The 27,459-nt window shown below is 44.7% G+C and overlaps 2 protein-coding genes across 4 annotated transcripts; both read right to left on the bottom strand.

Annotated features, from left to right (window-relative positions):
• Window positions 1–1,002: 1,002 nt before the first annotated feature.
• LOC127004370 (60S ribosomal protein L27a-like) lies at window positions 1,003–9,508 on the bottom strand. Of its 3 annotated transcripts, none has more exons than XM_050871997.1 (6): window positions 9,408–9,508; window positions 7,936–7,999; window positions 7,494–7,591; window positions 5,346–5,495; window positions 1,413–1,541; window positions 1,003–1,076 (listed from the first exon to the last, which is right to left on the bottom strand). In XM_050871997.1, exons 1-5 carry the CDS (start codon window positions 9,408–9,410, stop codon window positions 1,413–1,415), a joined length of 444 nt encoding a protein of 147 aa, XP_050727954.1. In that variant the 5' UTR covers window positions 9,411–9,508; the 3' UTR covers window positions 1,003–1,076. The 3 variants fall into 3 exon arrangements, with proteins under 3 accessions (XP_050727954.1, XP_050727953.1, XP_050727952.1); XM_050871996.1 differs by lacking the exon at window positions 1,413–1,541 and adding an exon at window positions 3,769–3,897 and having other exon boundaries at window positions 9,408–9,507; XM_050871995.1 differs by lacking the exons at window positions 1,003–1,076; window positions 1,413–1,541 and adding exons at window positions 3,364–3,437; window positions 3,769–3,897 and having other exon boundaries at window positions 9,408–9,507.
• A 2,560-nt stretch (window positions 9,509–12,068) lies between these two features.
• LOC127004369 (protein neuralized-like) lies at window positions 12,069–17,690 on the bottom strand. Its single transcript, XM_050871994.1, has 3 exons — window positions 16,474–17,690; window positions 13,446–14,672; window positions 12,069–13,062 (listed from the first exon to the last, which is right to left on the bottom strand). The coding sequence occupies exons 1-3, from the start codon at window positions 16,589–16,591 to the stop codon at window positions 12,611–12,613; spliced, it is 1,797 nt and encodes a 598-aa protein (XP_050727951.1). The 5' UTR covers window positions 16,592–17,690; the 3' UTR covers window positions 12,069–12,610.
• Window positions 17,691–27,459: the final 9,769 nt, after the last annotated feature.

Here is a 27,459-nt window from a genome sequence, read left to right as displayed (position 1 = left end):
ATTTAATTACATGATGAATGAAGCCTTAACAACTCAAATAATCTATGAAAAAACTACCAAATGTAAGAAAAACACCCAAAATGGGAAGCGTCAATAAAGCAAATATTTACCAGGTGTGCATGAAAGCAGAGGCGGTCAATGACAAGTGGGTACAATGGACCATGTTCTTACTAATGAAAGTCTGAGAGGTGTACTTTTTTTTTAGGAATGAGACCTTCCCTTGGGGTGGAGTATATATAGGTCAACTGCTAGCCTCACGAAGCCACTTGTTGGCTGCTCAGTCGAGTAGGCGTGATGAACAACTTCAGTCCCGCGAGGCTCCCCCTTACACGTACACGTACTGCACAAATGCTTGGTGATACGCATTTACTTATTAATGATAAATACAAATATTGTACTCACTTTACGCATACAAAAATAGGAAAAAATATAAACAAAGGAAGACAAGCAAAAGCAGTGCTACTACATTTTTTTCCAACCGTCTACTAAATGTCTCTGGGATGTGTAGGGGAGAGCGGTGATGATTCGGACAGTGGGATGGTCCGGCCATAGCATTTATTGTAAAGTGTATGGGAGTGAGTGCCGCGAGATTTTGTGTAACGTGCAGAACTTTGTTGCCATGGTCCACAAAGGGACAACCACGCCATCAGAGCTGCTGTTCTTTTCGATGCAAGTTCGAGTTTGTTATTTTGCATCTCGTATGTAAAATGTGCAGGCTGTATTGTAAGCTCTCACTTCAAAAACATGGCAATTAGCAAAATGTAAATTAATTATTTCGGTGACGTAGCGATGTACGGCGAAGGTATTGCCGTATTTTTTATTCTCAGAATAAAACACAGAAGCAAGTGAAGACTGACATGCTACGAGATCCAAATAAGAAAACTCTTAATTTGGTCACAACACTGCCACATTCTTTCATCCACCATCCAGCAGCATGAAGCACCCAACATGATTTCAGCTGAATATTTGATGAGCTCTAGAGGATAATAATTATGCACATAGTACCTCTCAACTTTATTATCAAAGTGCTCTGAAACCTGATGACATGCCATAGATTGAATTTTGCCTTCTGTCATCTGAAACAGAAAGAAAAATATGATTAGAGAGGCAATGGAACAATATTTAGACCAAGCTATTAGATATACTAGTCAGCACTGAACAATCGGCAATTATGTTATGTCCGCCCGTTCACTTCATCATTGGATACTTGATGTTGATAATGGTATACCTATTACTGCGAGAAAGGCCTTTCCCAAAGTCCTTCACTCATGTAGCATATTCCATCATGATATAAGTTTCTCTATGGGTAACTTTCTTGTTCTTAAATAGACAAAAATTTGACTTGGAAAAAGATATATTATTAGGCATCCTCTGAATATGCGAGTCACTGACTTGAACAGCCAACCACTCACCTAAGCCACAAGCACGCAGCAGCCTCCAACAGACTTGATCTTTTCCTCAGCTTTGCGAGAGAAGAACTTGGCCTTGACAATGACGGGCTGCTTGGGAAGGTTACCCTTGCCCAGAACCTTGTAATAGCCCTGCAATTAAGTTAATTTATTAGAAAATGTTACTAAATCCGACATATGGCCCAAAGCATCACCAAAACTCAGAAATGAACACTCGGCATCATATTTCCGACCGCCCGTTCACAAACTTCATCCTAGTAAATTAGTGACAAACAGCTGGAGTTGTTTGAAGCTATTTCTTTCCTTATGAAAAAGGAAAGTTGGGTAGTAACAAAATGAAATTATTTCTGAGACAGCATATAGCTATCAGCAGATAGCACTGCTTGCTTGGAGTTATTAGCTTAAAATACAATAACTTGGATACTGAAATACTACCCATGTATATTTCTTGTTATGGAAAGAAAAAGCAAATAGAAATAAAAATAAATAATAAAAAGAAAAAGAAAATAAAACTAAGAAAATGCTATAAGATTAATGAACCAATACAGTATAAGAGAATAATTAATACAAACACTTTTTGGAAAAAGATAAAATTTGCATCCTGATACTTACTGATCTCACAACATTGATGACGAGGGCCTTTTTGGTGACCTTGGTATACTTGGTTCTGGTCTGCTCTGACACCAGCGACTACAACTTGTCCACATTGACAATAGGGGCCCATCTGTGGTTGGGGCGGTCATGGTACGATCTCATACCAACCTGGGGGAAGAGATTCATCATGACAGTTATTACTATGTACTCAAGCTCATATAATGATCAAGTAAAATTAGGTTGAAAACTAGAATACATCATATTATAGACTGCTATGCATTCTGGCCTTCTCATCTCTGCAACAAAGAGGAGCTTCTGTGACAGTGGTTTGTAGAAAACAAATGACACCAGAAGAGCAATTGGTTAAGTAGGGATCGAGATATCAGAGTTAATAATTCCAAATTTTACCGTCATGGTCAATATTTAATTACATGATGAACGAAGCCTCAACTCAAATAAACTATGAAAAAACTACCAAATGTAAGAATACCCAAAATGGGAAGCGTCAATAAAGCAAATATTTACCAAGTGTGCATGAAAGCAGAGCAGTCAATGACAAGTGGGTACAATGGATCATGTTCCTACTAATGAAAAACTGAGAGGTGCAGACTTTTTTTTGGAATGAGATCTTCCCTTGGGGTGGAGTAGGTCAACTGCTAGCCTCACGAAGCCACGTGTTGGCTGCTCAGTCGCGTAGGCGTGATGAACAACTTGAGTCCTGCGCAGCTCCCCCTTTCATTTTATACACACGTACTGCACAAATGCTTGGTGATATGCATTTACTTATTAATGATAAATACAAGTATTATACTCACTTTACACATACAATAATAGGAAAAAATATAAATAAAGGAAAACAAGCAAAAGCAGTGCTACTACATTCTTTTCCAACCATCTACTAAAAGTCTCTGGGATGTGTACAAGTGTAGTGTTTCCACCTCATTGTCCTGAGCTGACAAAATTGGTTAGATGAAGACGTCACTAGGATGTCTGATTTCAGCCTGACAGTTAAGTGTCTAAATTAGCATTTTCCAAGATCCTCATATTGGTATTGGTAAGTTTCATGTTGATCACTGAACTACGAAAATATATGAAAATTGGTATTTCCCAAAAGCTTAAAAAAGAACTTAGCATTGATACTCATAAAACAGACTAGAGGAATCCAAATTCACTTCTTTATTCTCAGAATAAAACACAGAAGCAAGTGAAGACTGACATGCTACGAGATCCAAATAAGAAACAACTCTTAATTTGGTCACAACACTGCCACATTCTTTCATCCACCATCCAGCAGCATGAAGCACCCAATATGATTTCAGCTGAATATTTGATGAGCTCTGGAGGATAATTATGCACATAGTACCTCTCAACTTTATTATCAAAGTGCTCTGAAACCTGATGACATGCCATAGATTGAATTTTGCCTTCTGTCATCTGAAACAGAAAGAAAAATATGATTAGAGGCAATGGAACAATATTTAGACCAAGCTATTAGATAAACTAGTCAGCACTGAACAATCGGCAATTATGTTATGTCCGCCCGTTCACTTCATCACTGGATACTTGATGTTGATAATGGTATATTACTGCGAGAAAGGCCTTTCCCAAAGTCCTTCACCCATGTAACATATTCCATCATGATGTAACAAGTTTCTCTATGGGTAACTTTCTTGTTCTTAAATAGACAAAAATTTGACTTGGAAAAAGATATTTTTAGGCATCCTCTGAATATGCGAGTCACTGACTTGAACAGCCAACCACTCACCTAAGCCACAAGCACGCAGCAGCCTCCAACAGACTTGATCTTTTCCTCAGCTTTGCGAGAGAAGAACTTGGCCTTGACGATGACGGGCTGCTTGGGAAGGTTACCCTTGCCCAGAACCTTGTAATAGCCCTGCAATTAAGTTAATTTATTAGAAAATGTTACTAAATCCAACATATGGCCCAAAGCATCACCAAAACTCAGAAATGAACACTCGGCATCATATTTCCGACCGCCCGTTCACAAACTTCATCCTAGTAAATTAGTGACAAACAGCTGGAGTTGTTTGAAGCTATTTCTTTCCTTATGAAAAAGGAAAGTTGGGTAGTAACAAAATGAAATTATTTCTGAGACAGAATATAGCTATCAGCAGATAGCACTGCTTGCTTGGAGAGTTATCAGCTTAACCCTCTCGCGTACGATGACACATTATGCGTCATCAAGGGTAAAAGGTCCTGGCGCACGATGACACAAAATGCGTCATAAACTTTAAAAAATTGATTAAAAATTAAGTTTTCAGTGAAAATGCGTCAAATTTGGGAGCATCATTTGTTGGGATAAGTTTCTTAATGGTAACATATGGCAACCTTTCTAAGGAGCGTAGATGAGGAGCTTTGAGTGATTTTTTGTTTTTAGCCTACTCTAACGGGAGAGGAAAAAAAGTTTTCTCGGTGTAACTCGGGAACTAATTGGCATATGAGGATTTTGAGGATACCATAAGAATCCTCACAAAATTCCGCTTCGAAATATATATTCAGCTAAAAAAGTTTGCCCACAAAATTTTGAGATAGCGAGTGGGGAAGAGTTGGTACTTAGGATTTGTTGTCTACAATACTCTATACCAGTGTTTCTTAAACTTTTTTGTGCAGCGGACCCCTTTTATTAAAATTGCTCATGTAGCGGACCCTTTATTATTATAATTTTATTATATTAAATTACTTCCATCCCAATGTGACTTAGCCACTGTAAAAAGCCATCAGGATTTGGTGCTACAAAAATAGGAATTTATGACGTTTTGGCCGAAAATTTGACTGAAATCGATATTAAAAATTATCCTGCGGACCCCTTGGAACATTCCACGGACCCCTGGGGGTCCGCGGACCACACTTTAAGAAACACTGCTCTATACGGAGACTTGAAACAAGTCTGTATTGATAACATTATATTTTCCTCTATTATTATTTGTGCATGTTCTAGTACAAGTCTTTATGAAGCCATTGATACCAAATTTATCGGGGTAAGATATATCTGTGAGGGTAAAATACGACTGGGAATATAGAGTTTCGTGGCAGCAAAAAAAGGCCAGTCGGGCCAGAGAAATGCAAGGTGAGTGGAATAGAAACTTACAGTGTGCGAGAGGGTCAAAATACAATTACTTGGATACTGAAATAATACTCATGTATATTTCTTGATATGGAAAGAAAAAGCAAATAGAAATAAATAAATAAAAATAAATAATAAAGAGAAAAAGAAAATAAAATTAAGAAAATGCTATAGGATTAATGAACCAACATATCATCAGGGAATAATTAATACAAACACTTTTTGTAAAAAGATAAAATATGCATCCTGATACTTACTGATCTCACAACATTGATAACGGGCGCCTTTTTGGTGACCTTGGCATACTTGGTTCTGGTCTGCTCTGACACCAGTGACCACAACTTGTCCAGATTGACAATAGGGGCCCATCTGTGGTTGGGGCGGTCATGGTACGATCTCATACCAACCTGGTGGGAAGAGATTCATCATGACAGTTATTACTATGTACTTAAGCTCATATAATGATCAAGTAAAATTAGGTTGAAAACTAGAATACATCATATTAAAGACAGCTATGCATTCTGGCTTTTTCATCTCTGCAACAAAGAGGAGCTTGTGACAGTGGTTAAAATGCCCAGCTACGAATTTGCAGACCCAGGTTCAATCCCAAATTGGGCACTCGGCATGCACCCCACCCAACTGTTCATCCTTTCATTTAGACTTGATAAATGGGTACCTGGGAAAACCTTGAGAAAGCAAAGTGTGGTAACGTGAATGACATGAATGTCCAGTTTTGCACGGTAATGAGTAATTCACAGGGTAATCTTTTAGGGAGGGATTTGCGATTCTAGGCTGGAGGCCGCAGAGAGCTTGACCCCAGACCTTATTGTCATTTCATCAAACCCACAACTGCTTCTACCTTCCATTTAACTGTAGCAACTAGTCCATAATTTGAGTAATAACAGTACAAGCCACAAGAGCATATACTTTTGCAAACAGCCCTATGTGGATACAGGGCGACTAGTTTGTTTACGTTGCAATACGGGCAACTGACCTTGGTTGTGTGAAGCACACCCAGAAAAGTAGTTGTCGGTTGCACCTACTGCCACTGCGGATGGAGGAAAAAGGCCCAGTGCGATACCAACTTGGGACCCAATTCCTATTGTTTTCCGCTCCGAGCACTTTCATCTAGCGGCGAACAAGGGGAACCCAGACTTGCATATTCAAATTGTACAAACAGGAAGCTCATACACCAAGTCACTGCTCGTAAACAAGGTATTACTGTACAGTAGTCTGTACTATATTATTTACCATTGCTATTAACTAGTACTTTTGTATAAAGTTAGTTACTATTATTCTATAATAAAGGAACACTTATAATGATTTTTGTTATTATTTTTTGGGATATGGGACGAATTAATGGGATTCACATTAATTTTAAAGGGGGAAATTGTTTTGGGTTATGAGTATTTTGGTTTGAGAGCAAACTTCCGGAATGTATTAAACTTGTACACCAAGGTATGACTATATATATATATATATATATATATATATATATATATATATATATATATATATATATATATATATATATATTACGCCCACCCCAGAGGTAGGCAGAGGGGGTGTAAAGGAGCTATTACACTGGGCAAATTTTCCGTGGATCGTCAATCATAAAATCGCTGGCTTTTTTGCCTACGTGGACACACCACCGTCATCTTCCAATCACACTTGCCTCGCGCTCAGCGTTCCACGGTCTTGACCAATGTTGCCAGATTGTCTTACTCAGCGCCTCTTATAATTACCGACTTCTAACCCAAAAACTGTCTCGTGGACCCCAATAAGGAGATTCACTTATAATAATCATTAAAATATTTAATTCCTGATGTTTCTTGGTAATAGTTAGGCATCAGAAACCAGTAAATACTATGCTCTGAGTACGATAATCTGGCAACGGTGGTCTTGACTGATACATTTTCACAACAATTATGGCTGACGCCTGATGTCCCTGTTTGCACCCCCGTTTTCACTTAATTTATACAAGCCACGGGAGATCATGGACACGTCAGAAAACCACGGAAATGAGAACCACGCCAGCGGAAGTCTTGGTTTCACTGAAGGTACACGGAAAATTTGCCCAGTGAAATAGCCCCTAAAAGTCCGTGTCTCAGGGAGGGAGAGATGCAGGGAGCAGGCCGGAAGTCAGAGAAACACAGGGCTAGTTTAAAAGCACTTCACTATTGGTCCATTTCGATGCCTTTGTTTCATCGGTTCCTTCATCCTTCTGGCCAAAACATCTCACGGTCTAAAGTTCTAACAGCCGAAGTCCTGAACTCCTATTATTCTAATATTAACGGAGGTGCTTCTAAAAATATGAAGAACTTTTACTTGTAGTGGCTGAAGGAAATGCTTGCTCTTTTAGGAAGACAAACATTCCATGGTAACATATAAATAATTAACCTTACCTTTCCAAAGTATCCAGGATGGTACTTGTCAAAGTTAATTCTGTGGTGGTGCATGCCACCGGCATTACCACGGCCACCAGGGTGCTTGCGGTGCTTGCCTGCGGAGCAACAGATCACTTAGTTCATGTCAAACAATGGAGCCTCTCCAGAACTTAATCATAGAATGCACAGAAATGTGAGCAAAGATTTGGTGAATGTACCAACCAGTCTCAGACAAAACAATTATCTTGTGATTTATGTAAATTTTGTTTTCCAGTGAATAAAATGATCTCAACAAGAATATTCATTGTTGTTTCACCTAGAAATGAAGTCACTTTCTTTTTAAATCATTCTGTTCTCCTAAATAATCTAACAATGGGTTCTGAGGTGTAGATGCAATTTATCTCAAAGTTTTGGGAAACTACCTTTTCTGAAACATGAACTTAAATGACTCAGCACTCACCAACGCGGCCATGCCCGTGGCTGACATGCCCCCTCAGCTTCCTCGTCTTCTTCCGGTGTGTGGACTGCAAGGGAAAAAACAAACTTAGCTCCATGACGCACCGCATTATGTTGCACTACCCCATGCCGCCCCTCCAAGAAAACAGAAAAAAAAACACTAAGCTAGTAACTGAAACCATTACCCGAAGCAGCCTTTCCAATAAAGCAAAAAACACAGAATACAGCATCACAAACACTGAAAACACTACCCCATGCTGCCCTTCCAAGAAAACAGAAAACACTGAGGCACTAACACTAAAACCATTATCGCGTGCTGCCCTTCTGAGAAAACACAGAATACTGAGCCACTAACACTAAAACCATTACCCCGTTCCGCCCTTCTAAGAAAACAGATAACACTAAATACTGAGCCACTAACACTAAAACCATTACCCCGTGCCACCCTTCCAAGAAAACAGATAACACCAAATACTGAGCCACAAACACTAAAACCATTACCGCGTGCTTCCCTTCCAAGAAAACAGATAACACTAAATACTGAGCCACTAACACTAAAACCATTACCCCGTTCCGCCCTTCCAAGAAAACAGATAACACTAAATACTGAGCCACTAACACTAAAACCATTACCCCGTGCCACCCTTCCAAGAAAACAGATAACACTAAATACTGAGCCACTAACACTAAAACCATTACCCCGTGCCACCCTTCCAAGAAAACAGATAACACTAAATACTGAGCCACTAACACTAAAACCATTACCCTGTGCTGCCCTTCCAAGAAAACAGATAACACTAAATACTGAGGCAGAAAACACTAAATACTAAGCCAGTAACACTTAAACCATTACCGCGTGCTGCCCTTCCAAGAAAACAGATAACACTAAATACTGAGCCACTAACACTAAAACCATTACCGCGTGCCGCCCAAGAAAACAGAAAACAAAAAACGCCAAACACTGAAAACACTACCCCATGCCGGCCTTCCAAGAAAACAAAACACAAAATACTGAACCATTAACACTAAAACCATTACCCCGTGCCGCCCAATATAACAGAAAACAAAAAACACGCCACAAACACTGAAAACACTACCCCATGCAGCCCTTAAGAAAACAAACACTGAGCCACTAACACAAAAAACATTACCCGGTGCCGCCCTTCCAATAAAACAGAAAACACGGAATACAGCGTCACTAGCCTTAAAACACTACCCCATGGCGCCCTTCCAAGCCCTGGGGAGCACCGGCCAGCAGCCCAACGAGACCCAAACAATCTGCCCCATGACGGACTGGCCCCCCGTGCCCATCTGTATCACTAAATATCCGCCCCGTCCGCCGTCCCTCAGCCCGACACAGGCCCCTATAGTGTTGCAGGGCGCCTCGGTGTCTCCCCCGCCGCTGCAGCACAAGGGCGGGGGTCGGGGCGAGGGAACACGAGGACGAAATGTAAGCCTCCCCGCCGTCACCCTCACCATGCTAGCGGCCGATCGTGGAAAGGAAGTAAACACGCAGCGCCGCCAGCACACCCCCGGCACCGCTACCAGATGGCGCGCTCAATAAATTATTTTCCTCTCTCTGACCAGACTACCACCACATCCACGTAATTAAGGGTATGCAGTCGATCCTATAGGTAAAAGTGTTAGTTACTGATATGTTTTGCTCGCAGAGAAAGAATGTTGCAATGGTTCTAAGGGTATTTTGGTTGTCGTATTTTTGTTAACTATCGCACATCTTGCAACACTCACCTCGCATCCACTCTTTCTTCATTTGATTATTTTTTTTACTCTGAAATATAAATACATTTTGCTTAAAAATGATCAAAATATAAATTGCGCTGCCTACAAGACTTTCTTTAGCTTCACTTTAACGATAATATATGAAATTATAATAGTAAACATTTCTTGTATAAGGAAAACGCATTTATTCCAGGGCAGACTATTTCTCTCTCTCTCTCTCTCTCTCTCTCTCTCTCTCTCTCTCTCTCTCTCTCTCTCTCTCTCTCAACATAGACTGTAAGCAGGCCATATATATAGGCTCCTTCTAGAGATATCCATTCGTTTCTCTCCTTCCAGTGTCGATGTAAACGTTCCAGGTATTTCTTAATTTTCCATATCAATAGTATTCTAGTCTGTCAATACTTTTGCCTATCTATTATCCTCCCTCCTTTCACTAACTGTATTGTTAAAGAATCGAGTCAAGGTCGTAATGACTTCAATGTTCCAATCAATTACTCAATGGGGGTGTAAGTTGGGGGGCGCGTCACCTGATCACCCACCCAGCCAACAGCGCTGGTATTTTTTTTTTCTGGGAGCCCTATGGTAAACTTCAGCTCGTTAGTAGCAGAAAAAAAGCGTTTATCTATCTAGATATCCACATATAAAATTTTCCAGCTGTCATTCTATCCGTCTAAGTCTAAGAAGTGGTTTTGAGTAGGACAGCATATCCCAGCCATTTTGAAGTTGAATTTATAATAATGTAAAATTCCTACACATGTGGCCATGCATGGGCATTTTTGGGTTAACACCAGACTCATATTGCTTACTGCTGCCATTTTTCTACTTCGTTGCAAGCACCTGGGTTAAATTGTCCCAAGTGGGGTAATTGGGTCTTTCCGGAAGGGTAAAGGGGAGACAGAGGGGAACCACAGAAAAAAAAATCCAAGTAAAATCACACCCATTGTGTTAAAAGTTTGATTAGAAGCTGAATCAGTTCTTTTCATTAAAAAAATATATATTTATCTCCCTGCATAATATATAACAAAACCTATTCATAATTTTTCAAAGTATGGGAAAGCAATGAAGGGAACTGGGTGGTGTGGAAAACTGGGTAATGGGTAAATAATGGTTGGAACCTCTGATTTACAGGAAAGCCCTACTATATATTACCTGTTTGCGTTCTGTAAGAACACCGCCGCCGAGCATCCAACGCGCGACGACCTTTCTAAACACACTCCTGTCATGGGAATGAGCAGCTGTATCAACATTCCGCCTTTTCTCCCGACAGCTTACCAGGCGCGGCCTTCCCCTACAAATGTCTGTCACCCGCTGCACGGCCACAAAATCTTGACCTTGACTGCAGCTCTTCGTTGACCTTGAGGCACACCTCGTGTGTGTGTGTGTGTGTGTGTGTGTGTTAGCTTTGTACACGAACACCTGCCGTGCATGCTGGCCGACACACACGCAGCTTTTTTTTTTTTGTTTTATATAGTTGTCCCATCCCGCGAGGGACACGCTACACTCACAAAGTACCTATTACTCAGGGCTAAAATCTTGGTATTACTGACGCTGTGTACGCCTATGAAAGACATCTTCAATCATTTATTTATGTAATTATTCATTATTTACAATCGTTTTCTATTGTAATGTTTTTAAAGAGTGCTAGTCGTATGAAACTATGGAATCAATAAGTATGAATGACAAAAATAACACCAGACGGGATCAGCTTGTCGCTGCAGAATTAGTTGATTATCTTTATTGTGCCTCAAAGGGTCCTCTGAAGCAACACCTAACGCAGCATCGAGGCATAAAGTATTCTGGAGAAAGAGATGCACCCTACCTTGGCACAGCCCCTCCCTTCAACCTCCAAAACTTTGCATAAATCACATCACCAAGAACTCCAAGAGAACAATTTATTCCAAAGCAAACAGTAAAAAGTCAGACGTAGCACTTCTTATGTAGAGAGCTCCTACAGCCAAGCAAAAGTTCGAATTTTATGATAAAGGATACCAAAAGGACCCATCCAGCAAGGCTTCGGTGGTTTTGCATAGTCATACCCCAGGGACGTTTACGCCCCTGTGGCAGGGCACTGATGTTGTTGTTGCTGCCGCCTTTGATGCTGCCTTCATCCAAACCTGTTTTTTGCAATGGCAATTCTACCTAGCAAATTATCAAACAAGGATCGTACAAATGACTAAAAGAATTTAGTGATGCTTGAAACATTTCAAACACCATTTTTTTTCTTGTTGATACATTAAGATTAACTAATGAAGTAGATGTACATTAGTGATTCATGTTAACTGTGGCCATTACAGAAGTGACTCAGATGACAAAGATAGTTGAGTATTTAGGTAAGAGTTGATAAGTAACTGACACCTTAAGTGACCCACCTATACTCTCAGGATATAAATACACACATTATTTTAAAATATTTATTTACCTAAATGGTGATGATGTTAATGACAGACACCAGTAAACTGTCCAAAGAGCAATGACCAATGCAATGACGGAAATATAAAAAACATATATTCACATATGACCCAAGTACAAAATAATGACAGGGCATACAAAGGGGGCACAGGGCCCATAAGTTACTGCGAGCTATGTACAGAAGGGGGCAGGAGAGGCCACGGGCGGGGGTGTGACTGTTCCCGAGGCCACTATGTACACACTACCACAGCTGACTTAGACCAGAGGTAAGGACGCGTTACTCTGCACGCGTGGACACACACACACACACACACACAAACACACACATGGGCGCGGCACATACAGGGTATGCGCGGCAGGGCGGGACTAGACAACGTGGCCCTGGCCGGCGCCAGGCTCGGCACTGTATCAACCACCTTTGGTATGAGCAGGTATCACGGTTCGCCCTCACCGATGCCCCCGCCCGAGGCCTGTTGGGCCTCGGGTGAGAGTGGGCGGGACAAGGGGCAAGGGGGTGGGCGAGGGCCCCGTCATGAACGGTAGGTGCGGATCACATCCCGGATAACGGCGCGGCAGATAGGGCACTGGCCGCCTCCCCGCCCCCGCCACTGCTGCAGCGCACACTCGTAGCACATACACATGTGGCCACACATGTACAGCACAGAATCCACTGGCTTCTCGTAGCACACTGTACACTCGTGCAGGGTAGGGCCTACTGGCAGGTCGCCCCGGGAGGTGAGGGTGGAAGAAGCAGACACTGGTTCCATGTAGGCGCCACTGTACACAGAGGACATGGTACCATGGCCGCTCATGGGGTCCCGCGGCGCTGGCAGGGGAGGTGGTGGCGAGGCGGAGTGGGTGTGGGAGGTAGGCGGGGAGGGTGGGCTGGGTGGAAGGCTTACTACCAAGGGAGACGCCCGTGACAGCTGGGGGTGCGACTGCCTTGCCACAGGTTCAGGGCGCCGTGGAGGAGAGCTGGAGGCTGGAAGAATGAGACGAATATTTAGTTCAATGTTAAAGCCATAACAAGCCACAATACCTTATGCAAAACTCTAATTATAAAACAATATATATATATATATATATATATATATATATATATATATATATATATATATATATATATATATATATATATAAGAGAGAGAGAGAGAGAGAGAGAGAGAGAGAGAGAGAGAGAGAGAGAGAGAGAGAGAGAGAGAGAGAGAGAGAGAGAGAGAGAGAGAGAGAGAGAGACTGACTCCAGTCTTCATTATTCGAAAATTATGCAATGATAATTGATATGATGATAATAATGATAATAATTCGTGTAGCACCGAGGCAGTGCCAAGAGTGAGTGGGGCGGGGAGGGGGGAGGATGCTCACCTGGCTGCTGAGGAGGCGCCGGGTCGTGCGTCACGCCGAGGCTTCTGATCTTGCTGGTGTTGCCGTACACGTCGAAGAAGGCCCACAGCTGGAGCGTGTGGTCCACGTGCATGAAGACCTGCGGGGCGGCGCCATTACGGGAGAAGGTCACCTCGCCGTGGTGGGACAGAGCGAAGGCCAACTCGTCGGCAGGCTGCGGGGAGGCGGCCACGTCCTTACTTACCACCCAGTACTCGGGGCGGTCCAACAACAGGTCACAGTCTTCGGGCAGGTCAGAGGATTCGAGCCCTGCAGGGTTTGCAGCAGTCAGCCCGAAGGCCAAGGCGCCAACATACATTGCTTCAACGTGCAGCACCTGCACCACCAGGCGCTCGCCGGGCCGCAGCGGCCTCGCTGTGAACACATACCCGTGCGAGTACTCAGTTTCTGTGCGTGCCGCTACGGTTCGGTCATTATTTAACCTTACATTGCGACCCCGTACACGGTGGAAGGGCAACGGAGTGAAGGCTGTGTGGGTGTAATGCCGCAGTGGCAGAGCGTCGGGGGCACGAGGTGTTAGTGCCAACTGGGCCATGGAGGGCTGTAGTCTCTCAACGCCCGCGTCGGTCCTGGCGGGCGGTTGAGGCTGAGGGGGTGGCAGCTGGGCCTGAGGCACTACCCGGGAGCTGGCCGTCGAGGACCCGGGGCTCAGGTCGTTCACTATCCTGACGCGGTTGTTGAGATGTGCGTCGGGGTCAAGGAACTCCACCGCCGTGCTGTTTCCGTAAACATCAAAGAGGCCCCACAGCTGAGAGCGGGTGTCCACGCCGCTGAAGAACACCCCGCGCTCCTCACCGTTGATGCCGAAATGCACATCGCCCGTGGAGTCCGCATAATAGAAGAGGACACTGCCCTGTTCAGCGAAGCGTTCACTGAGTGCCTTGGCCCAGTAACCCGGCTTATTAGTCAGGTCAGGGCAGGCGTACTTGGGCAGGGCGTCTCGCAGGCCAGCTGGGTCCTGGGACGTGAAGCCAAAACGAATGACGCCGGACCAGTTACTGTTGACCTCCAGCAACCGCAGGCACACCCTCTCGCCGATCCTGATGGGCCGATTGGAGAAGGCGATGCCCTTACAGAAGCTCTCCGTGCGCCGCGCGACCTTGCCGTCATTAGCGATGCGGACGTTGTCCCCGCACACCGGATGGAAGGTCAGCGGTGGAAGGTTGGTTGTCCCTGACCCCCGACCGGCTGAAATAAACAACAGGCCATTAGGAAGACTAAAAACAGTACAAACTATATAACATACCAGAAAACCACAATTTTATAAATATTACCATACCCGAAATACAACAATTTTATATATATTGTTATTGCTAAGTTTTACAGAAGGGAAGTTATGAGTCTGCTTCAGGCAATAAGATGAAAAACCCAATTAGGTAAACACACACACACACACACACACACACACGGTTCCTCTCTTCTATTCCTGGCACAAACATTTTCAAGGTTAAAAGGTTTTGAATGAGTCAAACCAAAGCCATAAATTATTTATAAACTGAAATGTAGCAACAAGAACTGCGGTGACAAGACAAAAACAAAACTGATTGATAGGGCATCATTCACTCTTACCTTTCCCTTTCACTTATATAATATATAAAAAAACTGCATAGTTATACAAGTTTCTTTGAAATAAACTCCACAAGACATGGAATTATAAATTCATTCATTCCCCGTGGCAGTAACACCAGCACGGCTACATTATACAACGAGGTCTGAATCAACTTTTTTCGTTGTGGTCTCAGGATTCAGAGATGACGGGGCACAACAAAGAAACAAGCTGGTGGCGTGGTAGTATTAAATGCAAGACTTCCCACGCCCAGCTAACGCGAAGAGGTCAGCTGGTGAGCCACGAATCCAGCAGTGAAACCGGGTCGAGAGAAAGGGTCAGAGAGGGCTCAGTCGTGCAGGGAAGAGCTTTGTTGTGGGGTAGGCGTGCCTGGGGCTAAGACAGCGGACCCAACTTGCTGCTCTTAGTGGCAGTGTTACGGGACAGAGTAACGGATGGACTGAGATAAGGGTGTGCGTACATTCATACTAATAAACAAAGTTAATCAAAGCAACATTAATTTTCCCTGGCGTTTTCGCAGCTCTTCGATAGTGATTATTTACTAGAGAAAAAAGTACTTTAAAACAGTAATTCCTTGAGTATAAACCCACACTGATCTTCACACAATAAGTAACAAACATCTAGCGGAAAAGCTCGCGGCCCGAACATCACCTTTCCTCCCCTCCTCACCCAGCCTCGCTTCGCCGGGTCGCTGTGGCCAATCACCTCAGCACGTCGCTCAGCAGCCTAACACCACAGCAGCCACTTCCGCCTACGCTGAACATCTTATTTTCATTAGTTCACCCTCCTCACCTGTCAATTACATGTTTCAATACCGGACGGTATATCTACACTAAAAAAACTGATTGAAAATACCAGTTCTTCCTTTCTACAAGCTGCTTTTGAAACAATACTGCACGGGAAACAACTTTGAGCGGTCAGCCTACTCGATAAAATGATTTCTAATAAAGACAACTATACTACAACTATAATGTTATAAGTGAAAGAGTTTGCCCCTCCACCCCCCCCCCCCCCATTCTAAAAACGTACATTGCCGTTCCCTAGACTTGTCCGAGCGCCATGCACCGCGGTAACGAGTGGCATAAGCAGCGTCAAGAGTGGGGTGAAGTTATGTGTATGGGTCGTCTCTGTCGCTGCCGGGCAAACTTAGTAATCATTACTCACACGCAGTTTCCCAGCTTAGCTCCCTTCCCCCTGCACCGCCACCCCTGGTCTCCCCTGCGGACCACAGCGGAAGTGCTGGTTACCGGATGTGAAGCGCCGTCGCCCGTGCCGCAGACGCCACCAAATTGCTGCCCCTTCCCACCGCCACTCTGGCTTCCCTCCCCTCGGGACCCGACCACCACCAGCAGCCAATGTAGAGCTCAAAATAGCCGCAGTCATAACACTAAGTCTACAGCTACAAAGAAGGAGGCTGCTAACCTAGTCCCATGCGTCTCTTGAACTTCTTGAGGACCTTCATCTTCTTGAATATGGGTCCCGCTGTGTAGCAAGTGACAGTGGGTTCAGAAGCGTACTCCTCAATACACAGGGCAGGCATCACGGCGCGCCGGCTGCCACTCTCATCCAGGGCGATGCCGCCGTGACACAACACTCACAACCTAAACATGCACTCCGCAGCGGGATGGAAGACTGCAGCACTTTCACTCCTCAATCGCTGTTGGAGTTTTTTCTGTTTTCAGAAGTAAGCACTAATAAAAACTGTTCACTCTTCGTAAGTATAACTTCTTAGCGTCACAGACTTATTACAGAAAAGCATGATCCTTTGAACTCGTTGATTAAGTCCACAGTGAAGCACTCAACAGTCCCGGCGTGGCAGGGTAGAGAAGGCCAGGGACGCGTACTGAGACGTGCTCTCTCAACGGACTGTGACTAGAGACTGGCGCGAGCTGAATGTGGTGGTGGGAAGACAGCTGCTCCTCCCCTTCAGCCCCTCGCCCGCGCTGGGGAGGCAGGGGGCAGGGGACGGGCAAAGGGAGGGGCGGGGGAACAGAGAAGGACGGTGAGGGGGGAGGGGAAGAGGAGGCGGACGGAAACAATTGTGGGTTGGTGATTACTAATTTTCATTCATTTTAGTTTCCTGCTGAGACGCTGAGACACTTCCAACTCTCTGAAGAGCACATCACAGCCACACAGCACCAAGGCGTGAAGGAAGACGTTATGAAGTTGGTAGTGCCACGTTAAGTTTGTGCAGTCAGTGGGGTCTGAATACGACCAGAATACGACATGCGAGACAAAGGGCGGTGTGAATCCCGTACCACCACGGATTCAAAATACATAAGGACGCCTTGTGATTATGAATACAAATACCCGGACTCAGAGAATGTATAATAGGAAACAGGAAACGCCTCGGCGTCAAGATACGTGTATGTGGGGCATCACTCATCCTCACTCCACAGACACATCATGGAAATATGTTAACTCATCGATAAATTCAGGCCTAATCTGAATTGTTTACCAAAATTCCATTTCTATTTCATCTCATAATTCACGGCCCCATGCCTGGCAACACCGGAAAACAGGGGGTTGGTTAGGTGAGGTAAGAGGGGCGGAGCGCCGGGGAGGGGGAAGGGACAGATGTTCGGGCTGCGCGCACGAGCTACCGCACTCCCGCCGACCCCGCCATCCTCATCTGGGGTTCTCCCTGCCTCCCTACCGCATTTTCAATGTTTCTAAATTTCGCTTAATGAAAACAAGATGCCATGGAATGGGAATACTGATAATTCAGAACGTGGAACGAAGCGGGAGGGTGTTATCACGAGGGTGGAAGTGAAGATAAACAGGGACATGTGGCGGCAGAGCTGTCATGTTCGAGGCTGTGAGTTGACAAAAAAATAACATTCCCGTAACTGGATTTTTACAGTTTTCTAAAATACTGTAAAGCTGATGACACGAGGCAAATACACAGCAGAATGGTGGCGGAATAAGTCGCATTGGCAAGTTTATGTAGATGGAAAAAGATTACATAAAAAGAGACAGTCAACACCTCCCGGGTTACCCAGCAGACCCGCGCTCTTGCCACTCTCAAGTCACTAAATATTAGTTTCAACGTAATTGCAGTGCCGTCCTTCATGAAAGTCAGGCATTAGGTGCTTTTGCTCCTAATATTCTTCGGTGGCGTAAAAAGCGTCGAATCAGAGGTCACGGGGCCAAGAAGGGGAGCTGGGAAGGCATCGGTTACTGATCCTCAGGGGTTGGAACTTGGAATGGCAGATGGCAGTGGGTGAAGGTAGCCAGCGTGTCGAGGGGCTCGGAGGGAGGCAGTGGTGGAGCCGTGGAGGTGGTAGGGTGCCTGCTTGCTGCTGCTCGTGTTCTTGTGAGAGGCTGACGCTGACGGATAGTTTAGGTGGCTGGGCTGGGCGGGCGCGGCTACCCTGACCACCAGTGCGGGGCAAAGACAGGCACTTCTATGCCCATCGGTCCTTCCTAACATGCCTGTGGTGATCCTTACGCCTTACCCCTCCTTCTAACCTCCACTTTCCACTCACTGACGAGGAACACAGGAGTAAACCAGACTCACAGGAGGCGCCTCCATACCCACTGCACCATTCTGCTTCCCATCAAACGTGTTAGGAGTGTCCTAGAGCCGCTTTTAGGTTTATGTCCTGCTCCTCCACACTTCTCCCTCCCTTCCTCCCTCCCCCCTCCCTTCTCTCTCAATGGCGCTTCCTAGCCTCCTCCTCCTCCTCCACCCGAGCCCCTCACGCTTGCTTACAGAGAGGCATTCCGCTCCTCCACACGCCTTCCCTGCCCCACTGCTTCCCTGCCAAGTTCGAATGTTTGCTTGTTCGACAGGTAACCCGTTTCTTTTATTTTATTTTTTCGTCTAATCGCACACTTGCTTTACTTTTGGGGTAGAGTAGGAAGATGAGACCCTGAATGAATAACGGTGTGTGTGTGTGTGTGTGTGTGTGTACCCCACCACCCAAGAAAATAATATAGATAAGCAAGTCTCTCTCTCTCTCTCTCTCTCTCTCTCTCTCTCTCTCTCTCTCTCTCTCTCTCTCTCTCTCTCTCTCTCAGGAAGGTCAAAACAAGTCAAGTGAAAGGATAGAAGGTGGGTCAGAGACAGGCCTCCTCCTCCTCCCCTTCCTCTTACTCCTGCTCCTCAACTTTTCATTTCTTTCATGGTGTTCTTTTACTCTGATGCCATTCCCTTTAAGTAGAACAATATATTTTTTTGGTGCTTAGTTTCCTACTTCAGAGTACAAGAAAGAAAAATGAACTGAAATTGGAGCGAAGAATATAAGAACGAGAAAGGAAAAAATATATATATGAAAGGAAGGAAAGGGAGCATAAAAAAAGACAAATCAGGCAGAGTAAACGGAGGGAAAGGTGAGAAGGAACAAAGAGAAGGGGGTGGGGCGAAGGAAGGAAAGGAGGTAAGCAAGAGAGAGAGGAAGGAGAGGAAAGAATAGGAAAGGGAAAACAGAAAAAGGAAGGGCAAGTAAAGGAGTGTTTAAGAAAGAAGGAAGGGCAAGAAAGTATTGGAGAGGGGTTAAGGAAAAATAATGGAACAGACCGGAAGGAAAGGAAGGGGCAAAGAAGAGTATAGAAGAGGTGGAAAGTGAAAAGAAGGAAAGTAAAGGTGGAAGGGAAGAGAAAGGAAGGATATAGAAAAAAAGAAAGAAGGAAACGGAAGGAAAAAAAGGAAACGAAGAAGGTGAGAAAGGGAAGGGTGAAGAAGGGAAAGTATACAAGGATTAAAAAAAAAAAATAATCAACTCCTTGATAAAAAAAGTTGGGCAAGTATACGTCCGTGTGTGTGTGTGTGTGTGTGTGTGTGTGTAACAAAGGCGAAAGGAAGAGATAAATAGCGAGGCGATGAAATTGAGTACAACACACAGAAGAGGTAAAACAATGAGACCCGAAACAAAGGAAGTAAAAATATACGACAAAAATGTCATCACCACCACCACCACCATCACCACCAGCCTTATCACCACAACCACCACCATCATCACCATCACCATTACAAGCACCACCAGAACCAGCAACAGTAATAGTCTTAGTTATAGTAGCAGTAGTAGTAGTAGGCCCATTAGTGTTACGGAATATAGGCTACAGGTAATTATGTAAGTGGGTAACCAAGAAGAGCGTTGTGGGTGAGTGGATGGCTGGATGAATGAAGGGTGAAGAAGAGGTGTGTAGTATAACAATGGGGAGGGGAGGAGGGAGGAAGGAATGGAGGAAAGAAGGGAAAATAAAGGACTGGAAGAAAGAAGGATAGGAATTAAGAAAGAGGCAAGGTAGGTCGTGGGGAAAGAAAGAAGTGAATGAACAAAGGCAATAAGGAAAGTAGGAAAAACAAGATAAATGAAGAAGGAAGATAAAGAGAGAGAGAGAGAGAGAGAGAGAGAGAGAGAGAGAGAGAGAGAGAGAGAGAGAGATGAAACTAGGTAAGGAAATACATGTGGGTAAGGAAGAAGAGGGAGTGGCGAGAGCGAGGTATAAGAGGCCGTAAGATGGGTGCCTCAGAAGGGGGTGAGGCAGGAAGGAAGGAGGGAGGAGGCTCAGGAAGGAGGGAGGTAAATAGGACTACAGAGGACAGAGGAACGTAACAAAGCAAAGGAAGAGTTAGTATTCTATGAGAGGTAAGTGGAGGAGGAACAGGAGTGAGAGGAGGATGAGGAAGAGGAGGAGGAGGAACATAAGCGAGAGGAGGAGGAGGAGGAAGAGGAGGAACATCAGCGAGAGGAGGAGGAAGAGGAGAAGATACATAAGGGAGATGAGGAGGAGGAGGAGTAAGAGGATCAGGAGTGAGAAGAGGAGGAGGAATGGGAGTGAGAGTAGGAGGAGGAAGAGGTGGAGGAGGTGGAGCAGGAGCAGGGAGGAACATGAGCAGACAAAAGAGAATATGTAAGTATAGTCGGTAAGGGCAAGCATGAGGATGGGAGAAAGTGGACGTGATAAGAAAAGAAAATTAAAGCAAGAGAGGAACAACAACAACAACAACAACAACAACAACAACAACAACAACAACAACAGCAAAAAACAGTAAAGGGCCACAAGAGAAGATATACGTGAACAAGATAACAGCAACACAAGGAAAGGAAAGTAAACGAGATGGAAGGAAGAATGAAGAATAATGAAGAGGAACGACAAGGACTGAAAAGAAGAAGTAGAAGAAGAAAGGAAGAAGGAAAAAGGGGAAACGAGAACAAGATACACAAAAGCCTAGACGAAACAATGGACGAAGGAAACTAATGAAAAAAAAAAGTTAAAACAGCAGGTCGATAACTATAACATCCATCATCACTTGCCACCATCACCATCACCACCACAATCATGATCCTACCACATCCTCCAAGCAAACATCCCAACCACTGTCATTACCACTACCACCACTACTACTACTAAAACTTCTACTACTACAACAGGTGCTGAGGGTGAGCTAAACGAAACAGGCCGGCAGGTAGGCAGACAGGTGAGTGCGTACGGGTCCTGGTGTTCTCACGGGTAGGGCGAAACGGGGCTCGAGTCAGATTACGGCGCCCAGGTAACAGAATCACCCACGCAGGTACGCAGGTAAGTGGGTGAGTGAGTTAGGAGGTGCAGGTGAAGGGGTGGGTGCGGGTAGGTGGGTGGAGGTTAAGAGACAGGTACGCAAAATAAAGATGGAAAAGATGGTGATGGAAGAAGTTACGGTGACTGTTTGGTGATGGTGGTGGTGGTGGTGGTGGTGAAGATGGACCAGTATGGAAGGAAGCAATAGTGGTTGTGAAGAAGGTATAGTTTAAGGGTGAAGGATATAAGTGATGGCGCTGATAAAGATGGTGATGAAAGAGGAAAAGAAAGAGAGAAGAGAAAGGGAGAAGAGAGAGAGAGAGAGAGAGAGAGAGAGAGAGAGAGAGAGAGAGAGAGAGAGAGAGAGAGAGAGAGAGAGAGAGAGAGAGAGAGAGAGAGTCGCTAACCCAGTTCGATAAATTAAGGAGATGGAAGTTTAAAATGAATGAATGCAAACACGAAAAATACGTCGCGAAAAAAGCAAAACGGAGACAAAAAGATGCAAAAGAGGAGCAAGTGATGCATAAAAGAATAATTAATTTTCTCTCTCTCTCTCTCTCTCTCTCTGCCCTCATTTCTTCGTGCTTGCTTTCCCCGAATTCGTTGATAGGAGAAAAAAAAAAATATAACCTTGCGAGAGAGAGAGAGAGAGAGAGAGAGAGAGAGAGAGAGAGAGAGAGAGAGAGAGAGAGAGAGTACTACTACGATAACAAAGCTTCCAACCACCATCACTACCATTATCTACCACTATCACCATCCCCCCTCCCCTCCTCCCCTTACCATCACCATCACCAAGGACGATCTCAACCCCCTTCCCCCCTCCACCCCTTTTTCCGCCCCCCCTGGTGTTGGCATGACCCTGGGTGACCGCGACGCCCATGTGACCCTTGACCTATTCCTGCCGCTCACGACTCGCCAAGACCAGCATCTCCTCCTCCTCCTCCTCCTCCTTTCTTCTGCTTTTGTGTCCTCCAGTGCAAACAACTCTTCTGCTCCCTCTTTTACATCCTGGTTGCAATCTCCTCTTCTCCTCTTCCTCTTCTTTTTTCCTCTTTTTCTTCTTGATTTTCTTGTCGGCGTTCTGCTATTGCTCCTGCCTCTTCATTTGCCTCCTCCTCCTCCTTCCCCTCCTCCTTCTTCTCTTTTATTTTTCCATCCTCCTTCTTTGTGATGTTTTTGTCGTTTAGCTCCTTTTCTTTCTCCTTTTTATTCCCTCCTTTTCCTTCGCCTCCGTCTTTTGCTTCTTTCTCTTACTCTCCTTCTTTCTTCTTCTTCTTTTTAATTTTCTTGTCGGCCTGATGCTATTGCTCTTCCTCCAATTTCTCTTCTTTTACGACTCTGGCCCCCATCTCCTCCTCTTCCTCTTCTTCCTCCTCCTACTAAATATCTCATCCACCTTCTCCTTTCATGTTCCTCCTCCTCCTCCTCTTTTTTCTTATTTTCCTTCTTCTTCTTCTTCTTCTTCTTCTTCCACACGAGCGGCCCTGCTTGTGGCACGATGCCATTCTTTAATACCAGGCTCAGGTTCACCGCCAAAAACTTGAGTGTTGGATGCCACGAGTAACGTTATCCTTCTATAACTCGTTGGTAAGACTCCATCGAGAATACGCAGTGCGGTTCTCGTCCCACAATTCCTAGAAGGACGAACTGTTCGAGAGAGTAAAGTGACGCAACACGAAACTGATACACAAGTTGGTAGCACAGTTGTATGAAGAGACTCTGGCTCCTCAACCTCTTAAACCTGGAACTGAGACTACTGCAGCTTGATTTGGCACAGGCATTAAAGTACTTGAGCTACTTCAATAATGCAATTCACTCAATAGTTTTATTTTTTAGCACCAAACTAGGAACGATGATTAGCAACAACGATTTCTCGATTAAAGAAAGATAATTATAATGCAAGACAGTTATTAGTTAGATTTTTTTTCACAAATCGAGTGTCCGTTGCTGGAATAAACTTCCTGCGTAAGTATATGATGCAAAAACAATTAATTTCAAACATCGCATTGATCCTTACTCTCTAACGACAATTCCCATATCTACGCATACCAAATCATAATCTGTCCTCCATATCAGGTAAGTGCATGGAGAGCAGACTGAATCACTATATACAAAAAATCTTTAATTAGTTAAATGGCTTTCTTTTGCATGTTCTTCCATATGTCCTCCTCCTCCTCCTCCTCCTCGTCCTTGTCCTTGTCCTCGTCCTCCTCCTCCTCCTCCTCCTGCTTCTCCTCTTCCTTCTTTTCCTAATCTTCATTCTTCCTCTTTCTACTCAACTTCTTCCATCTTCGTTTCTTTCATCTCCCTTTCCTCTTTCATTTCCTTTCTGTATCCTCTTTCTCTTCATCTACCTACTGCCAGAAACCTCTGTGTCTGACAAGGAAAAACAAAAGCCCTTATACAGCATACACTTTCGAGGAGGAGGAGGAGGAGGAGGAGGAGGAGGAGGAGGAAGAAAAAGAAGAAGAGTTTGGCCGTATTGGCGTGTGGAGGAAAAAGAATAATAAAGAGCGGCCTCACGCATACTGAAGGCCTTGGCTGAGGATATGTTAATTCCTTTTGTCTTTCTTTTATGTACTTTTCTATCGAGTTTTTTTTTTCCCTTAAGATGCTTGCCTTCGCGTCTGCACTTATACCTGCTTTCCTTTGTGTGGTGTGTGTGTGTGTGAGAGAGAGAGAGAGAGAGAGAGAGAGAGAGAGAGAGAGAGAGAGAGAGAGAGAGAGAGAGAGAGAGAGAGAGAGAGAGAGAGAGAGAGAGAGAGAGAGAGAGAGAGAGAGAGAGAGAGAGAGAGAGAGAGAGAGAGAGAATGGTGGTGGTGGTGGTGGTGGTGGTGGTAGGAGGTTAATCAAAAGGTGCTGAATGTTTAATGAAAAGTGGTGATGAAGGTGATGGAGGTGAGGGCTTAATGGGCTGCTGGTGCTAATAGGTACAGGTGAGCTAAGGAAGGAAATAGTGAAGGTGCGTTAATTAGTGAAAGGTGCGGCTGATGTTACAGGGTTAAGGTGAGGATAAAAGTGATAGCTAATTACACACACACACACACACACACACACACACACACACACACACACACACACACACACACACACACACACACACACACACACACAAAGGAACAAAAAAGGCCACTGGTTCAAACTATTTTTCTCACTCATCATTTCTAACTCTCTTCCTCCTGAACCCCTTAAAATATCCCTCCCCTTACCTCCACCCCCACTCCCCCTACCTCTACCCCCACTCCCCCTACCTCTGTCCCCACTCCTCCTTCCTCCCTTTAGCTTCTCCCTTCTTCCGTTGTCCTTCTTACCTCCTTCCCTTCCTCTGTCCCTCGTAACAACACAAAGAGAACCACAGGAAGTTAGAAATATGGGAACACCTCAAGAAAGTCATCCACGGGCAAGTAAAAAAAATAATAAGACAAAAGGTAAGACATTAAGATGAGGAGGAGGAGGAGGAGGAGGAGGAGGAGGAGGGATCAAGGTTGCGCTACTTTTCTCCTGTCCAGTTTTCATGGTGGTGATTTCAATGATGTTTTTATTTTGTTCATTTTAGTTCGACTTGATAACATAATTCTTAGTACACGTTTTTTTCCTCACTTATGAACACCGTCACCCCTTCCTCCTTTCTTTTCCTCAGCTTGTCTATTTTTCTACTTCTTATCTTTTCTTTCCCTCCCTTCTTCAGCCTGACTAAACTTTGCCTTTTCCCCTCTCCCTTCTTTCCTTTTCCATATTCTTTTTCCATCTCGGCAACGTTCTCCCTTCAGTTTTCATTACGTCTAGTTCTTTCTTTCCTTATCTCTCTACTTTCCTTCTTTTCCTTCGCGTTTTCCCTTCACTGTCTCCGTTTCTTTCGTCTGCTTTTCCACTTCCCCTTCCCCTCTCCTTTCCTTCTTCCTATTCCTAAAACTTTCCCTTCCAACCTTGCTTTCTTTTCCTCCTTTCCTTCAGCTTCTGTCTACTCTTTCCCCTTTCCCCCTTCCTTTCCTCTTTCCTTCCCCTTCCTGCGGACACCTGTGCTCACCTCAAAATCACAGCGGAAGTTTGGCCCAGGAAATCCGGCGGAGGCAGAGGCAGGGCGCTTTGTCCCACCACTATCGCCTTACCTTTCCCCTCCCCCCCGCCTCCCTCCCTTCCTCCCTTCCTCACGTAGAGCTTCCCTGTGTACTGCCTTCCCGTCGTCCGGCTCACCTAACCTTACCTGTCCTTGCCTACCGTGGTGCTGCGTGTCTGTTCTTATAGCTTTGGTTGTGGTTATGAGTTTTTTCCTTACATGGCTGTTGAAAGGGGTGTTAGAACCGGGTAGGACACGAAGTAACGGGTTTAAACTGGATAAATTCAGATTCAACAGGGACATAGGCAAAAATTGGTTTACTAATAGGGTGGTGGATGAGTGGAATAGGCTTAGCAGTCATGTGGTGAGTGCCAATACAATTGTCACATTCAAAAATAGACTAGATAAATTCATGGACAGCGATATTAGGTGGGGTTAGATACACGGGAGCTTAGGGTCAAAGGAGCTGCCTCGTACAGGCCTACCGGCCTCTTGCAGACTCCTGCGTTCTTATGTTCTTATGTTCTTATGTTAGGTTCGTAAGTGATACAGACTAACAGACAGATAGATATATAGATAGACAGATAGTGTGAGTGTTGAAGTGGTATGGTTTTCGTTTGGGCATAAATCCGTAGTTAACAAATGTAACTAAACAAAAAAGAAAATGAATATCGCTCATAACAATAGAATGAATAATGGTCCTCCTCCTCCTCCTCCTCCTCCTTCTCCTCCTCCTCCTCCTTCTCCTCCTACTACTACTACTACTACGACTTCTCTTACTACAAATTATACTAAATGCTACTAGTACAATCGATAACAACAATACCAAAACAAAAAATACAGGTAAACGAAAGATAAACGAAAGCTAAAATAAAGGAGACTGACTGCATGAATGAATGAAAGGATACATAGGCGCTGCAGATAAAAAGGAGGAGGAGGAGGAGGAGGAGGAGGAGGATGCAGAGCGGGAAGGACATGGAAGGATGCGTCGCGGCAGGAAGGATGGAGCAGGATTTCCAGTCAGTGGCTTAGTTGGTCTCCTTTCCTTCCTTCTTTTCTTCCTTCCTTCCTCCTCCTCCCCTGAACTTTCTCTCCTTCCTCTGATTGTTTTCCCGAATCCCTGATCCGTTTCAGCCACTTTTCTTTCCCCGGCAACAAATCTCTCTCTCTCTCTCTCTCTCTCTCTCTCTCTCTCTCTCTCTCTCTCACACACACACACACACACACACACACACAACACAATCTCAAACCAATTACGTGCGAAAAATCAGGTTCTCTGGAGGAAATTATGTGTGTGTGTGTGTGTGTGTGTGTGTGTGTGTGTGTGTGTTTGGGTACTGAGGAACAAGCAGCGATATAGTGGTCAGAAAATCGGAGGAGGAGGAGGAGAAGGAAGAGGAAGAAGAACCATAATTCAACAACTCAGAATAATGGACCATTGTTACAAGTTCAAGGAGGAAAGGAAGAGGAGGAGGAAAGAAGGGCGGAGGAAAATGAAGAGAAGGAAGAGGAAGGGAAGGGAGGCGAGGAAAGAAAGGAGGGGAAGGAAGGGTGGCTCCAGGGATGTGTGAGGAGGGAAGTGGGAAGGAGGATGTGGGAGGGAGAGAGGTGAGAGGTGAGGAGGGGGGGGGGAGGAAGGAAACGTGGGAGGGAGGGAGGAAGAGGAGGATAGGGTGGAGGAGAAGGGTGAGGTGGGTGTAGTGAGGAAAGGAAATGGGCCAAACTAAAAGGTAAACTGGGGAGGGGGAGGAGGAGGAGGAGGAGGAGGAGGAGGAGGAGGAGAAGTAGAGGGAGGAGGAGGGGGAGGAGGAGAAAAAAGGCCGTAAATATGATTTGAGAAGAAA

Source organism: Eriocheir sinensis, chromosome 28, assembly GCF_024679095.1.
Source record: "Eriocheir sinensis breed Jianghai 21 chromosome 28, ASM2467909v1, whole genome shotgun sequence".
Taxonomy (NCBI): domain Eukaryota; kingdom Metazoa; phylum Arthropoda; class Malacostraca; order Decapoda; family Varunidae; genus Eriocheir; species Eriocheir sinensis.
The sequence above is the reverse complement of the archived record's forward strand: the minus strand, read 5'-3'. Positions and strand labels throughout refer to the sequence as shown.